This window comes from Anomaloglossus baeobatrachus, chromosome 6, assembly GCF_048569485.1.
Source record: "Anomaloglossus baeobatrachus isolate aAnoBae1 chromosome 6, aAnoBae1.hap1, whole genome shotgun sequence".
Taxonomy (NCBI): Eukaryota; Metazoa; Chordata; class Amphibia; order Anura; family Aromobatidae; genus Anomaloglossus; species Anomaloglossus baeobatrachus.
The window spans coordinates 307,144,608-307,162,835 of NC_134358.1; the positions used below are offsets into that span (position 1 = coordinate 307,144,608).

At 42.2% G+C, this 18,228-nt stretch overlaps 1 protein-coding gene across 1 annotated transcript in view; it reads left to right on the forward strand.

Annotated features, from left to right (window-relative positions):
* LOC142243239 (polypeptide N-acetylgalactosaminyltransferase 12-like) overlaps nt 1–18,228 on the forward strand; it is an 87,585-nt gene that overhangs the window by 61,714 nt on the left and 7,643 nt on the right. Inside the window, exons 3-6 of the mRNA XM_075314919.1 lie at nt 4,469–4,658; nt 8,839–9,024; nt 15,989–16,106; nt 16,211–16,387. Coding sequence (XP_075171034.1) covers nt 4,469–4,658; nt 8,839–9,024; nt 15,989–16,106; nt 16,211–16,387 — 671 coding nt within the window. The remainder of the gene's footprint in view (nt 1–4,468; nt 4,659–8,838; nt 9,025–15,988; nt 16,107–16,210; nt 16,388–18,228) is intronic.

Consider the following 18,228-nt stretch of genomic DNA (forward strand, 5'->3'; position numbering starts at 1 on the left):
TGCAGGCCCTCCTGCTTGTGGTCTGGTGAGTATGATTGCGGTTTTTTTTTTATCTACATGGACACTTCATTATTGAACCGCGACTAGGGCTTATTTTCAGGGCAGGGCTTATATTTAAGCCTTGCTCCAAAAATGCTTATTTTTGGGGAGGTCTTATTTTTGGAAAAACTGTGTGTGTGTGTGTGTGTGTGTGTGTGTGTGTACACATATGTGACGCCCTGGACACCCCAGGGGTCACAGGTCATTACACTCACCACATACACCTCCACCCCAGTAAGGTACCATCAGTCAACCAAAAGACCTGATTGCCTCCCTCAGAGTCAGACGGGCACACCTGGTGGGCGGAGTCAGGCGGATAGACACGCCCTCCGAGGAGTCTGCTGGCCTGAGGCAGGAAAACAGAAGAAGATTAAGTTAGGAGAGAGGAGTGAGAGGAGTCAGTTCTGCTTGGGGCCTGGGTTGGAGCCTAGGACCCTAGATCAGTCAGGCAGGCAGACGGTAGTGGCCGCCTGCAGGAGACCGGGAATACGACCAGCGGAACCGTAAGGGACCGGGACAGGGTAGTGGCCCGCCGGAACCGAACCGGGGAGCTAACTGGATACCGGAGCACCAGGCAGGGTACTCAGACCCTGAACTAGGCTATAAGCCACCACCATAGTCAAATCAACTGATTGCGGTCTGGACCTCAGGGGTTCATTCCCACCTAAGTCCCGATTGAAGGCAACAGCCCAACCCGTCCGGATAGGAGCCACCACCACAGGCCAGAGATCCAAGGGGTCAGCATCTGAGGGCAAACTGGCTCCTCCGACACATATACGCCGGGGAGCGCGCTACGAGTGCCCAGGCACAGTAGCGAAGATCACGTACAGGTGCAGGAGAAAGGCGGACATTACCAACCGATCTGGAGAAACTGCAGCCGGCTGCGGGCCCCGTTTGTCACCCCGTTTGGTTTACCAGTGACTCTGTGTGGTTTAATCGTGAGTACACCAGTGCCCTCGGGCATCGCATTGCACCGCACCGCAACCCCGCACCCTGCAACCTCACTACCGGGCCCCGGGACACACCACCACTACCCACGGAGGGGTTAACACCAAGCTGCGCCACTACACCGATCTCGGACGAGCCCCCGTAACTTCACCGCAGCGGTGGTGTCCATCATCACCACAACCCGTGGGAGGCGTCACGAACTGTACACATACATTTTTATATAATATAAAATAATTATACACACCGGGGAGGAGGCTATAGAGTAGAAAGACATTACAGCAAAGGATCAAACTTGATTCTTTCTGTGCGGTAAAACATTTCCCTGCCTATTTTTAAAAATTATTTATTTCAAAGAAAGCAGCATCTGTGATCTTGTGCTGTAATGTTTGTTTACTTTTTGCGTCCTCCCCTGCCCAGGAGATGTGGTATGATCAGACCATGTCCCTGTACAGTCAGAAACAGCCATTACACAGTACACAGCAGGGGCACATATATAAGGTTATCTCAGCACAGGAACATTTTTTAATACATCAAACAGTCCAAAATTATTTTTATTCCACAATCTCTTGATTTAAATGTACTTTTTGTGGTACAACCCCTTTAATCGCAATAAATAAAGAAAGAAAATGCTTTTAATTGGTTCCTGTTCATTTTCTGAACATTGCTGTTAACTAAATACCCCACATTTCTTATGCATTTTATTAGTATATATGTTTATATATTGGAAAAGGAAAATGTGCACTTATTAATTTAATACTAGAGGAGTGCTAGGCTTGGGCCTTTAATAAGTGTGTCACAAACAACTTTTCTTTTTGCACGTTTTACCAAATTTGACGTGTGTATACGCCACACCAATACTGCTGCCTGTTGATGCATTTGCGTTTTAGATGTATACGGTACTTATTTTGTTGTTGAAAGACAAAAATGAATTCAAGTAAGTAAAACATGGCATTTGGTAAGGTAAAATAAAATATTTTTTTTTTCACATGGAGTAGATATGCACTCGCTACTTTATTTCATCTATGTGCACAGATAGGTGAGAGAAAATACAAAGCAGATTACCCATCTAGCTGCTTTCTTCCCACAAGTTGAGTGGGGAATAGTACCACCAAACTCAAGTTTCAATTGTCCTTTTTTTGCCTGCGAAAAAAAATATTAGTAGGGAGAAAGTGGAGAACATTATTGAATATATGACACATCACTTGTCTGACTCCCAGCAGGATTGTGTTACCTCTGACAGCGACATCATCAGTTTAGGTCAGAGTTCTGCACAGTCCTGCTCCTCCGCCACTGCCACAGTTAATTTTTTACATTGTGGACGTTCACTTCCGTCAGTAAAACATCTAACATACCTTCCACCTAGTCCCTTTATGCCACAGCTCTCGAGGGAATAAGGAAAATATTTTGTAACAACAACTTCTTTCAGCTGATTTATTGGATGAAATGAACACTCATCCTTTGTACTCAGAGGGTATGGGGCAGAAATATAGATCGAGGACATAATTAAAATGAATAGCTGTGTTTTTGGCCCTGTAAGCCATGAATTCTAGAAAGTTGTACACAATTTAAAATGTATTTTAGTGATCCTTGCAGTTGTAAAACACATTTTAGAAATAGACATGCATTTCCTTCACATTTTCCCTTATAGTGGCAAGAAAAAAAGAGGGGGATTGACAATGAGGTCTTGTCTACATCAATGCATGTCAGTGGAAGAAGTGGCTGATGAGGGACCTGCCTAAACTTTAAGTGAAAAATTGAGAAAAGCAGATTGTCACGTGACCTTAAGTATGAAAAGCGCATGGAAGTGTAGTGTCCATGTGATGGCTGCTGGAATCAGCAAGCAGAGCGGAATCCTGATATATAAATAACTATTACACACTGTTAGGATTGGGCTTGATACAATACTTACTTTTATAACTAAAGGGGTAGTCCAGGTGTGGGCTTCTGAATTTTTTCAGCGCGCACACTGCACACTTTTAGGATTCTCCCATGCCGGCAGCAAGAGTGAACGGTCATATGAGCACAAGTATGCGATTTGCTTACTACCACCCACATTCCAACCAGATGTGTCTGGCCTCACTCAGTATACTTGTATTGAGTCTGCCACGCATGTATAGTGAGCATGTAACCACATGTATACTAATCACATACTTGTGTTTTTGTGACTTCCAACTCTCACAGCCGGCACCAGAGAATCCTTACAGCATATAATGCATGCAATGTTAGAATTGAGAAATCTTCAGTTGCATAGAGTGATTGCAGTCTTTCATCACAAACGTGGACAACCCCTTTAATGCTCCTTACATGAGGAGCTTTTTTGAGGAAGAAGTGGGGTTTCAATTCGAAACCCATAAATAAAGCACCTTGTCATCCACACCACGGACTGGATCTTCAGAACCACCAGTAGTACAGAAATACATCACCAAAGTCCCCGTCAGTACAGAAACTCAGCATCACAACCCTCATTAGTACATGAAAACATCACCAAAACAACCATCAGTACAGAAATACATCAACAGAAGCACTATCTTTACAGGAATACATTTACCAGGAAAATCATTAGTACATTAATTCAGCACCAGAACAACCATCAGTACATGCTACATCAATTGTAATGTCAGGTCAGACCCATAAACATTTGTATCACATGAATCTACAACTCAGAGTATGTTATCAGTCATCGGCAGACCATACAGGAACCACAGACCTAATAAGATGTAATCGGTATCACAAATAAACATTTACTTCTGTGTCAATTATAGATGAAGTTGTCTCTGATTGGAGTCCTTTTTTTCTTCATCTTATCCTGACACCATTATGACTTTTACATACACAGCTAGTCTGAAGATTTCCATGTTCTCCAGTCTTCCCCCAGCACATCCCAACACAATCCCCTTAAAAATAATAGTGTATTTTTATTCAGGAGCATTATAATATCTGCCCTACGCTGTGCTTCTGAATTGATTATTGCCCATCATCATTTATTTTATAGGCAATTTTGTGCTAAAGTACCTCTTCTATTAGACTGACGCAGGTAGCCTTAACTCCGGACATGTATCGGTGAACCTTGGGCATTCTTGAACTTGATTTTTAACTAGTTTTGGTACATGCAGTCAGATTGTCACTAGGTTTATGCTGTTACATCTGAGAGGACTATTTTATATGAGGCATCTCTTCTAGTCTATACAATAATGAGCGCCTCAATATTTATGACCTCTAGCTATCCCCTCTCCCCCATAATTGATTGGCATCTTTCTGCCTATGCATAATGTAGGTAGAAAACTGTCCTTCAATGGTGAGGGCGTGGTTAGACAGTTAATTGTTAAGAAGTCTAGCAGAGCACACTAGCTGTAACGTGACCATTTGTAAAATTTAGTGACATGGTAAAATTGTGTCTGTAGATGCAAATATGAAGTGGTGGCAAAAAAGTGAAATTAAATTTTCTTTATTATCAATATTAATACATTCAATATGCTCTTAGATCATCTTAAGGAGCCATTAGAAAGACATATCTCAAAGTTGAAGAAGGTGCGATTAGTCCGTGCCAACAAGAGGGAAGGTCTAGTACGAGCACGACTACTTGGAGCTTCCAAAGCAACAGGAGAAGTTTTGACCTTTCTTGATTGCCATTGTGAATGCCACATAGGCTGGTTGGAACCATTAATGGAAAGGTATGTTAACATCTGGAATGTTATAAAACCTACAAATGTTAGTTCACTGATTTAGTATTTCTAGGGTCGGAGAGAAGTAAAATAATTTTATCTTATTAGGGTAGTGATATTGGTAAGACAATGGTTTAGATGAATGAACAGATTTCACAATATATCATTTTAAAGGGTGTGTCTTATCTGTCTTCTGGAGTGCAACATTCACGAAGTTTCCAGCTTTTTGGTTTCTGGGGAGCTGTGAGAGGCTGCTTGATTGGCAGTTTGGACCATCAGCATCTTTTATGTCCCTAGGCAAGGAACTGTAAATAATCATAATCATATCATAAATAAATTAAAAATCCTGTTCTTGAGAACAAAGCATATTTTTTTATAACTACCGTAATTATAAAAAAAAAAAATAACTTTACAATCACTTTGCAATTTTAATTATTTAAGATGATGATACCAAACCTATATTAGTATCTTAGAATTTAGTAATAAAGTTGCAAAGCACAATAAAAATATCTATAGAAAACAATGCTTAAAAAATAGATAAAAATATAGTTTTATCATCGACAATGATAAAAAAAAATAATTTGAGACATGCAAATCAGACACACAAGATACTACAATAACTAGGTTAGCGATGACACCACCAATGACTTCTGAATAGAGTTGTGTGAATCCACAGATGTTCGGGTTCACCGAGTCCGACTGGACTTAAAAGGACTTTTTGGCAGCTGATTTTTTTTTTTTTTTTTTTTTACAAATCAAAGCTGTTATTAACCCCATATATTACCATGATTGCCACTACTCCACAGCAGGATGAGCTGGTTAAGCACCAGGGTTGACCCATTTTTTTCTAATTATTTATTTACTTTTACACTCCACCCTGGGACCCAGAGGGTTAGTGTGAGGGCAACCAATCAGACGCCGGCAGTCTGACTACAATCAATCACAGACGTTGTCACAGAAGGTGGTCTGGTGAAGCAGTGCATATTCATAAGGTTTAATGAGCTGATCCGGATGCAGTATGACAGCTGTAAGGCAATTCAGTAACTATGAATATTATATCTGTTAATATTATATCCGTTGGTTGGGCCGCCCAGCCTAAAAATAGCAGGATGCAGCCACCCAGGATTGCCGCATCCTTTAGATTCAACAATGCCCAGACCTTTACCCGGCTCTTCCCAATTGACCTGGTGCAGTGACAATCGGGGTATTAAGGGGTTAATGGCAACTTACAGCTGCTACTAAGCCCTAGATTAGTAATGGGAGCCGTCTGAGACACCGCCCATTACTAATCTGTAAGTGAAATGAAATAAGGGCAGACATTAAAAAAATCCTTTATTTGAAATAAAATACAAAAAACTCACACTCTTTCACCCCTTTATTAACTGTGACTAATCTGGCTTTGCTACATCTGAAGTGACAGCTTACGGCTATAGAACATGACCGTACGCTGTAACTTCAGGGAGAGACTGAGCCTCAGCGGTGATATCACTCAGGTGAATTTTCGGTCACACCTGGAGGTTCCCACGGTTCTCCACCTGTGACCGCAGGTAGCCTGACCTCAGGTGAGGTCACGGAGTTCATTGAGGTCAAGTTACCTGCGGTCACAAGTGATGGACCATGGGAACCTCCAGCTGTGACCACAACTAACCTGTAATGCCTGCCTGGATCCACAGACTCAGACGGGCTGTAATGGACAGGCTAGAGGGAAGCCACTCACCAAGCAGGACCCCTAGTACCCTGAAACCCTTTAACCCCTATACAGGGATTTGGTATTACACAGGGCACAAGGTGATAACTACCTGTGGAAGGCTGCAGTCCGAGAGAGTAGTCGTCAGGCAGGGTCAAACCAGGAATTGCAGAACAGGGACAGAATCGGCAGGCAAGGACATAATCAGCAAATGAAGCAGAGGTCAAATCCGTATCAGGCAGCGAGGTACATAAACGACAGGCAGAAGGGTAGTCAGAACACAAGAAAGGTCAGCGCACAGGAATCAAAATACAAACAGCACAGGAACCAGGAATACAGACTATCTTTGGCAGTGGTCAGATGACAGGAGGGGGAATAAGAAGGGTGTGGTGTCTTCCCATTAGCTGCAGGTGAATGATGGCAACTTCAGCTGTAAAACACACAACACCTACAGTCAGCCAGTGATACTGCAGGTTTCAGGGAAACCCAGCCTAGTGGATGAGCGAAGCCTGTGCTCAGCAGAGCCACAGGCACCGACTTCTCTCCTATCACCAGCACTATCCATGGCAGGAACACGGCGTTGCCTGGCGATCGGGGACATAACATAACCTGAGTGATGTCACCACTATGGCTCATTCTCTGCCTGAAAGCTACAGCACGCGGTCATATTCTATGTCCACACGCTGTCATTTCAGATGTAGCAGAGGCGGGATCGCCGGGGGACCTTGTGTGGATTACGTCGAACCTGGGTCTTTTGGGGGTTAATAAAGGGGTGAAAGAAGGTGTTGTTGTTTTGGGGTTTTTTTGGATGTTATTTCAAATAAAGGATTTTTTCCGTGTTTTATTTTCACTTACAGATTAGTAAAGGGGAGGGTCTCATTGCTAATCTAGAGCTTAGTGGCAGCTGTGGGCTGCGATTAACCCCTTATTACCCTGATTGCCACCGCACCAGGGTAATCGGGAAGAGCCGAGTAAAGTTCTGGGATTGTCTCATCTAATGGATGCGACAATCCTTGATGGCTGCTGGCTGCTATTTTTAGGCTAGGGAGCACAATAAGCATGGCTCTCCCCAGCCTGAGAGTACCAGCCCCAGCTGTCAGCTTATTGATGGCTGGGTATCAAAATTGAGGGGGACCACATGTCGTGTTTTTTAAAAATTATTTATTTAGATCATAAAAAAAGCAGCATGGGGTTCCTCTTATTTTGACACACAGCCAAGATAGCCACACAACAGGGTGCTGCAGCCTGTAGCCGTATGCTCAAACATAGCTGGGTATCACGCCAATGTTTTTTTCTTTTCATTTATTTAGTTTTACAGGACAATATAGATCCACAGACAGGGTCTGTGATCGCAAGCAGTCAGACACTGTCACGCTGGCTGGGGGTGCATCTGACTGTAACCAATCACAGACGCCGGTGGGTGGGGAAAGCCGTGCTTATGCATGAGGCTAATAAACAGCCCTGGGAGTAGAATAAGAGTCTGCGGGAGCATTGTGACAGCCGCATTGGAGATTCTGTAAGTATAGCGCCCCTGCTGTATTTTTTTTTCTTTTTTCTTTCTTTTTCCTTAAATTGTTTTTATTAACGAAGTGCATCAATACCACCCAAAGTTTCCTGAGCACTCTGGGCCCCGGCATTGAGGTACCTTTGAACCTGCGCAGGTTTGAGGGCGGACTCAAACCTGCACAGGTTCAAAGGTACCTCAATTCCGGGCCCAGAGTTCTCAGGAAACTCTGGGTGGTATTGATGCACTTGGTTAATAAAAACAATTTACATCACGATTTCCCATCACGATTTGTAAAATCAATCAGGAAGGGCTTAAAATTTAGGTCAGAAACCAGACAAAGAATTGCCATGCTGCTTCTTTTTTCTGCACCCAAAACTGTAAGGAAAAAAGAAACAACGTGTCTACAGCATTTCTAAATTCTCATAGACTTTGCTGGGAGAAAGACATATAGTTTTAAGCAACAAACTGCATAAAAAAAAGTTGCAAAAAACGCAGCATGCGCACAGGGCCTAACACAGACTTCTCTGAGAAGTCCAGAGTGCGTGCATGGACACTAGGGTTACATTTTGGGTTCACCTATCACTACTGCTAAATGTTTGAGCAAAACCATAAGGAATATGGGCAATTAAGCATTGAAAATGGATACGTATAACAAAAAATAGTCAAACAGCCCAAGGTAATCAATACTTTAAGAGGACGCTCAGTAGGATCAGCCTCATAAGACGTCTTTATGACAAGTAGGAAGTTGAATAAAAGGTTACCTTGATATCTGTGATCCTAAGGCAGAGCTACAGCGGCGGCAGAGCTGTGTACCGCACACCTCCATTTAATTGATTGCGGCCGTTCAAGTGTACTGCAGATTGGCACCTATTTACATAAATGCCTAGTTGTCAATATTAAATGCTTGTGAATACTGCAGCATTCAGCTTTCTAAATCTGCTCAATGAATTCTGATTCTGTATCTCAACATTTTTTTTTTTTTTATTTTTTGTCAGGATCAGGGAAAAGGAAACTGCTGTGGTGTGCCCTGTAATTGATGTGATTGACTGGAATACCTTTCAATATCTGGGCAATTCTGGAGAGCCTCAGATTGGAGGACTTGATTGGAGACTTGTCTTTACTTGGCATGTAGTCCCAGAGCGAGAACAAAAACGCAGGCGTTCTGCCATTGATGTCATTAGGTGGGTACATTGCAACTGTCCTATAATAAATCTAAGATGCTTTAAACATGTTTCATTTTTCTCTATCGATCCATCCATCCCTTCTAGATTTTTCAATATTACTTGATGGATTAACACTGTTGGAAGAAAGATCTAGTGCAAGCCCACATAGGTCCACTAGGCTCTTCTCTGATGTTATTTTGATAGTATTACGCAATTGAGTTGCTGGTCTTCCTCTTTGACTTGTTCCTTCTAATCTTCCAACCATGATGTCCTTTTCCAGTGATAGCTTTCTTCGTATAATGTGTCCAAAGTAAGGAAGGCGTAACTTGGTGATTCTTGCTTCAAGTGACATGTCTGTTTTGATTTGTTCCAGTATTGATTTATTTGTTCTTTTTGCCATCCATGGTATTGATAACATCCTTCTCCCGCACCACATTTCGAAGGCGCTGATTCTTCTTCAGTCTTGGTTCATTATTATCCAGGTTTTGCATCCATATGTTACTACAGAAATGACCAGACTATGTACGAGCCGTATCTTCATAAAATAAATATTTATATATTCCACATGACTAGACACCTGTATGTATGTATGTATGTATGTATGTATGTATGTATGTATGTATATATATATCATGTATGATATAAATAAATAATAATAATAATAATAATAATAATAATAATATATATATATATAATCATTGGGGAACAAGAAAATAGGTGTCTGAGATATTTAACCTGTTTTTCGGCCACTTTTTGTTGCTGATTCTAAATCTGCTTTTCTTTTTCTTCTATCAGCTTTAGTTAATGAGATGTGTTATACCCTATGTACCGTATTTCTCGCTTTATAAGACGCACTTTTGTTCCCCCAAATTTCGGGTGAAAGTAGGGGGTGCGTTTTATAATCAGAATATACGGATTATATACTGCAGGGCCCAGGGGAGGTGGGGGCAGCTCTGGAGGCTGGTGAAGGCTGCAAGAGGCAGTGGGAGATCTCCTGCTCCCGCTCATATAATATGCACTTCCGCTGTCCATCGCAGTGGTGCTGAAACCGCACCGCAGTGATGGGCTAGGGGAGCGGGGCATATTATATGTGCCTGCGCGCCCCTTTGATGGCACATGCCCCCCCCCAGTGTTAGATATGGCCTCCATGCTGCTGCCCATAGTAAAATAAAAAAGTCTTTACCTCCTCCAACGTCTCTCCCCGGTCTCCCTGCTGCCGCTATGATCAGGCACGCAGAGATGATGTAACTCTGCTGTGCCGATCACATGACCGGCACCGAGAACCAAGAAGTGCAGGAGCTCAGCAGCACGGAGGGAGATACGGGAGGCCAGTACTGGAGAAGGTAAGTAAAGAGTTTTTTATTTTACTATGGGCAGCAGCATGGGGGCCATATCAAACACAGGGGGACGTGTGCCATCCATAGGGGCCATGGGCAGCATGGGGACGTGTGCCATCCATAGGGGGCCATATCAAACACAGGGGGACGGTATGTGGGTGTGACACTGCCGTAGCGATAATGTTCGCTATGGCAGCGATCACCACATATCGTTACAACGACGAGGGCGGGTGCTATCGCACTCGACATCGCTAGCAATTGCTAGCGATGTCGTAGCGTGTAAAACGGCCCTTAGGTTACCAAAGTTTTCTGGGAAAAGATCCAAGTGGCTGTGGAGATAATGCTCCTTGATACTCATTGTACAGCCAAGGTGATGTAAAGAAGATATCATTCTTTCTACTTTATGGGAGAGGGATTGTCTCCTTACACCCCAGCACGCTACATCAGATTAGTAGTCCTGGCTGGGTGTGTGAACTTGTCGTGTGGGCTGTGAACCTGTGACGTCGGCTAGCCAAAACCAGATGATGACTCGTACGCACAAGGAGACAAACAGTTATTTTCAAACAAAACTTTATGCAATAATTAATTCTGAACTAACAGTTTCACACTCCAGATAGCAGGAATATAACTTCCAGCCTGTTACAGTTTTGTACAGCAGTATCAGCCACAGTTCAAGTTCCTACTGGGTTGCTTCAGATCTAAAGGGGGCTTTACACGCTACGATATCGTTATTGATTTATCATCGGCGTCACGTCGTTAGTGACGCACATCCGGCGTCATTAACGATATCGCAGCGTGTGACACTTTTGTGCGACCTAAAACTATCGCAAAAGCGGCCAAAATCGTTTGCCTCGGAGAGGTCGTCCTAAAACAAAAAATCGTTATCTTCTAATTAACGATTTTGTTCCTCGTTCCTGCGGTAGCACACATCGCTGTGTGTGACACCGCAGGAGCGAGGAACATCTCCTTACCTGCCTCCACCGGCAATGCGGAAGGAAGGAGGTGGGCGGGATGTTTACGTCTCGCTCATCTCCGCCCCTCCGCTTCTATTGGACACCTGCCGTGTGACATCGCTGTGACGCCGCACGACCCACCCCCTTAGAAAGGAGGCGGATTGCCGGCCAGAGCGACGTCGCAGGACAGGTAAGTCCGTGTGATGGAGGTGCGCGATTTTGTGCGCGATGGGCAGCGATTTGCCCATGTCACACAAACTATGGGGGCGGGTACGCACGCTAGCGATATCGGTACCGATATCGCAGTGTGTAAAGCCCGCTTAACTGGTCCTGTGAGTCTCCCTCTCACGCAACCAGTCCAGATTTGCAGCACACACTGTGATGGTCATCTTCCCTTCCCACAGTCCCATGTCCAGTCTCCTTAAGGGTCCCATCCTATCCAAATCAAGGCTTGGTGCTCTTGGATGTTTAGAGGGAAACCATTTGAGTAGTAGACTATGTGCCCACGCCAATTTAAGTTTAACCGGGTACCTTAACGTTTAAGGGGCCTGGCCACTAGAGTCCTGACCTCCGCATCCTATTGTTGGGGACCACTCAATACGAGGATTGATCTCTCATTTCAGCACTGTTCAAACTCTGTCTCTGTCAACACTATATCACCCTCCATCTCCTCTCAACTTCCTTTTTTGCCAAACCACCCACTATGCGATCTTCACGACCGAGTGAGTATACATCTGTCACTTTTGCTCATTAGGACTTCACTGACTCCTCTTGAACGAACAGTCACTTTCCCTTTCATTTGACACATCCCATGCTGGGCAAGTCCCAAAGCTTAACTATTGCTGACCGTAAAGTCTGGCAACTTCCTATACAAATACCATGCATCACATTACCACATACATACATTAATTAATTTACATTACACCTTATTATACATCACACCATGAACACTACGTATCACAGGAACACATTACAAAATATCACATTACATTACAATTCACTGCATAATCACAAAAGACTCAGGACATTATTCACAATACACAACAATAATGCGATTGGTGTCTTCAGGGGCTGGAATATGACAGCTATAATCCACCAGTCTTAAACTAGTTCAGTGGAATTATCTGCTTTATAGTTCTCAAGCAAATTCTGTACAACTATAGTGAATGAAGACCTTGCATCTGCCTCAGCATGGTTCAATGATTCTTTGAACTATTTATCTTTCATGATTCATCTGATTTGAGGGCCATCAAAAATACTCTCCTTTTAGCTTCTCCATGGTCAGTGCTGGAAATTTTCTGCAGATGTAGGCAAAGCATCTTCTCTCTTTGTTTAGGGCCTTTACAAACTGCTTCATTAAACCTAATTTGATGTACAGTGGTGGTAAAATGATCTTATTTTTGTTAACCAATGCTTCTGCAATTACATTCATTTTTCCTACTACCATGTGTTCTCACAGAGGCCACTGTTTTCTCACCCAACTCATTTTTTTTATCTACTATCCCAGAGATAACTGGGAGACCTAAGGGTGCTTTACACGCTGCAACATCGCTAACGATATATTGTCGGGGGTCACGTCGTTGCTGACGCACATCTGGCGCCGTTAGCGACATCGTAGCGTGTGACACCAAGGAGCGACGATCAACGATTGCAAAAACGTCAAAAATCGTTGATCATTGACACGTCGCTCCTTTTCATAATATCGTTGGTGGTGCATGCCGCTGGTTATTTGTCGTTCCTGCGGCATCACACATCGCTATATGGGACACCGCAGGAATGACGAACATCTCCTTACCTGCGTCCACCGGAAATGAGGAAGGAAGGAGGTGCGCGGCATGTTCCGGCCGCTTATATCGCCCCTCCTCTGCTATTGGGCGGCCGCTTAGTGACGCCCAATAGCAGAGGAGGGGCGGAGATAATGACTATGACGCTGAACGCACCTCCCCCTTGAAGGAGGGATTTTTCGGCAGTCACAGCGACGTCGCTGAAAAGGTATGTGCGTGTGACGCTGCCATAGCGATAATGTTCGCTACGGCAGCGATCACCAAATGTCGCACGAACGACAGGGGCGGGTGCTATCTAGCGATGTTGCAGCGTGTAAAGCACCCTTTAATGTATTCATTTTGCTGTCCTAGGAGAGTATTTGCCATCTTTAGACCCACACAGATTGGGCCACTGGTGATCGTGGTATTATATTTTCTGTAGGACTAGAGCAATTGAGTTTTGCCCTTCAGTCATTTTTAATTGAGTGACCTATTGGGATTCATCCATATGTGTTACCATTGTGTAACATGCCACCAATAGTCGGTACAGAATCACAGATGATCCGTTACATATTAACCCCTTCACCCCCGGTGATTTTTCCGTTTCTTAGTTTTGTTTTGTTTTTTTTTTTTGCTCCCCTTCTTCCGAACCTTTTTTATTTTTCCATCAATCTCGCCATATAAGGGCTTGTTTTTTGCAAGTTGTACTTTTAAATGAAACCATTAGTTTTACCATATAGTGTACTGGAAAACAGCAAAAAAAAATTCCAAGTGCAGAAAAATTGCAAAAAAAAAGTACGATTGCATGATTGTTTTTGAGATATTTTATTCACCGTGTTCACTGCATGGTAAAACTTATGAGTCAGTGGGATGCCTCAGGTCCGTACGAGTTCATAGACACTAAACATGTATAGGTTTACTTTTATCTAAAGGGTTAAAAAAAACCATCTATGTCTCAGCGTTGGCTTATTTTTTGCATCTCGATCTGACATTTTTAATGGTACCATTTTTACGCAGATGCTATGTTTTGATTGCCTGTTATTGCTTTTTGCGCAAAATTTGTAGTGACCAAAAAACAAAATTTAGCATTTGGATTTTTTTTGTCTTTACGCCGTTTACCAATCAGATTAATTGATTTTATATTTTGATCAAGCATTTCTGAACGCGGCAATACCAAATGAGTATATTTTTTATTTTTTTAACCCTTTAGTTTTCAATGGGGCAAAAGGGGGGGTGATTTGAACTTTTTTAGTTTTTTTTTTTTTTTTAAGTTTTCAAAACTTTTTTTTTTCTTTTTGTATAGTCCTAGGGGACTATAAGGATCAGCAGTCTGATTGCTCATTCTTTTCTGTTGATCACAGCTGCACACCTGAGATTAGCAGAAAAACTCACTTCTTGTCACTGGCAGCAGCCAACCGGGTGAAAGAGGAAGTGACACATGCTAGCTACAGGAGTTATCACATGACCTTGTGCTACCATAACAACCATCGGCTCACAGTGATCACGTCACTGCAACGCCGATGGAGGCTGGTGAGTACAGATCTACCGCCCTGGGGATTTAAATAGCTCTATCACATTTTGACAGCGTCATTTAAGGGGTTAACAAGGCACGGGCGGAATGCGATTCCACTCGTGCCTGTAAGGCACACATGTCACCTGTACAAATTAGCTTACATGTGCGCGGATCCCTGCCGGCTACCGGCAGCAGCTGGGGGGATTGGACTATGACCGCTTAGGATGTCATATTACTGCCCACGATCGTTAAGAGGTTAACTAATACCTTAATATATTATTTTTTTAATTGCAATTATTTGTCACATACCTTACAGACCAGCTTTGATTCTATAATGAATACACTTGTCAAGGAAAAAATTCCCAAATTCATGTGTGAGCAACTGTAAGTTATCTCAAAAAGTAGCGCTGCTGCAAAAAAATGAATGACATATTCTGATTTAGAGGGCTGAATATACCAACAATCAAGCCTAATACCTGTGGCACCCCAATTTTTATTTGTTCCCCACTGTAATATAATATATGTGTATATGTATGCAGCATGTGAAATAAGTATTGAACATATCACCAATTTTCAAAGTAAAAATATTTCTAAGGTAACATTCACACGTTTGGTCAGTATTTTACATGAGTATTTGTAAGCCAAAATCAGGAGCAGAAAAAATCAGAGGAAAAGTATAATAGAAACATGTGCACCACTTCTGTATTTATTACCCACTCCTGGTTTTGGTTTAATACTAATGTAAAACACAGACCAAATAAAGGTGTTCATGAAATAGCACTTAAAGGTGCTATTGACATGGATTTTAGTAAGAACCCATCAAAAAGAAAGGAATAAAGTATTCAACACTTACTGAAATGTATTCAATACTTCAAACAAAAGCCTTTATTGGTGATGACCACTTCAAGACCCTTCCTGTATGGAGAAACAAGTCACATGCAGTGCTAAGGTGTGATTTTTAGTCTATTTTTCCACAAAAATACTCTTCAAATCTTGAGGGCTCCGTGGGCTCCTTCTATGAACTCTGACTTTTGCCAAGAAGTGTAGATTGGGTGCAGGAATATTGTGTAAAATTTCACCACCAAATCTGCATCTCTTAGCAAAACAATCGGCGGTTTTCTGCCAGGAGATGCAGGTCTGTGAACTCCGTAAACTTTACTGAGGTCAGGTTACACCTGCAATCACAGGTGGAGGACCATGGGAACCTCCAGCTGTGACCGCAAATAACCTGACTTTTACAATCTGGGTTCGCCCATCACTAATCGTTACATACACCTTGCTCTATATTACACGGTAAGATACTGAAATATATTGATGTGCATTGTCTTTTTGTAATAAGATTTCATTTTTAACGCTTTTTTTTGTCTTTTGTACACAATATTTGCTGCTATTATGTGCATGAAATTTCTTTTCTAGTTCCCCAACTATGGCTGGTGGATTGTTCTCTGTGAGTAAGAAGTATTTTGAATATCTAGGAACTTATGATACTGGAATGGAAGTATGGGGAGGAGAAAATCTTGAATTTTCATTTAGAGTAAGGAATACACTTTTTTTTTTTTTTTCCTCAAGTAGGACCTTTATGGTAAAATTTGATTTAAAAATGTGTATATACATTTTACCATCTTTTATTCTTTGTAGATCTGGCAGTGTGGTGGGACACTTGAAGTTCACCCATGTTCCCATGTGGGACATGTCTTTCCCAAACAAGCCCCATACTCTCGTAGTAAAGCACTAGCCAACAGTGTGCGAGCAGCTGAAGTGTGGATGGATGACTATAAAGAGCTTTACTACCACCGAAATCCACATGCTCGCTTGGTAAGATGCCTGATATAAATATAGTATTGGAAAAATGATTGGATAATATACAAATCTGGATCTTCACAATAGGTTTGACAATAAAGAAGGCCAAGTATATTCTAATGTACTGATGCCTAAATGGCAATCTCTGGGCCTCATTTGGTTCCTGAAAACAAAGTATATTTTAATCAGTAGATCCTTGATAATAATGGTTCCCACAATTGGATCTATTTACGGTAAGTGTTTCTCTGCTGAGCTGCCTTTATAAATTGAGTCAGTGACGTGCGAGCTCCGGAGGCTGTGTTAGCGCTTATGTCTGTGAATTGATTTATGTGTAATCTTTCCTTATTTATAAAGAGGTGAAAACAAAACAAACATTTTGTTTATACAGTGAATTGTTTTATGATGATGCAGCAGAGACACATGTTCCTGTGATAAAACAGGGAGGGAAATATGTTTCCTCACACAAATTCCGCCCATCGCTCCCTATGTGATGTGCCAAAAGTTTGCCAAGACAGCCAGGGGCCTGTGGAAGATTCCCGTGCCCGTCATAATGGTGCACCTGTGAGTGCCAACCTGTCCAGGTGTTCATAGGAGACCATTCTGTATACAGCAATACTGTAGTATTGCTATATATCATCGATTGCAGGTTCAGGTCTTCTAAAGAGTCTAAAAATATATTTTTTTAAATATTAAACATGAAATTTGAATTACTCCACTTCTCCTGAATTTAAAATGAAAGATTTAAAAAAAAAAAAAAAACAAGCAAAAAAACAAGGCGGTATTGTGTGTCAATAAAAGTCCAATCTACAAAAATATAAATTGAAATAACACAAATTTGCAAGAACTGTAAAAAGAAAAGCAAATTAAACCTCTTAATTTATTTATTTTATTTTTCATCACAGCTCTGGAAAAAAATGCAGTAAGCCAAAAAAACGATATAGCTCAACCAAAATGGTATCAATAAAAACATCAGGTCACCCCAAAAAAGCAGGCCCTCACACAGCCCCATCTACTGAAAAATGAAGACATTACAAGTCTTGTAAAGTGGCAGCGCATACACATTTTTTTTTTTATTACTAATTTGCAATTTTTTCTTCAACACTTAAAGGAAAAAAACAAAACAAAAATGATGCATGTTTTGTATGTTCGTAATCATGATGACTTGAAGAATCCTATTTCCAGGTCATTCTTACTGCACAATGAACGCCATAAAACAGAACACCAAAAAAACTAAGCCAGAATTGCAGTTTTTTTCTCAATCATGTCACACTTGGATTTTTTTCCTGTTTTTCAGTGGTAAAATTAATGGCATCATTCAAAGTGTAGCACTTGTCCCGTAAAAAAAAAAACCCTCATAAGGCTGCGATATGTGGTTGAAAATATAAGTTATGTCACTTGAAAGAAAGGAAATAACGAACCATCAAATACCAAAAAGTTTCCCAATCCTGCTATATACCCCCCATCCTGCTCATATACCCTCATCCTGCTCATATACTCCCGTCCTGCTCATATACTCCCGTCCTGCTCATATACCCCCGTCCTGCTCATATACTCCCGTCCTGCTCATATACCTCCGTCCTGCTCATATACCCCCGTCCTGCTCATATACCCCCGTCCTGCTCATATACCCCCGTCCTGCTCATATACCCCCGTCCTGCTCATATACCCCCGTCCTGCTCATATACCTCCGTCCTGCTCATATACCCCCGTCCTGCTCATATACCCCCGTCCTGCTCATATACCCCCGTCCTGCTCATATACCCCCGTCCTGCTCATATACCCCCGTCCTGCTCATATACCCCCGTCCTGCTCATATACCCCCGTCCTGCTCATATACCCCTGTCCTGCTCATATAC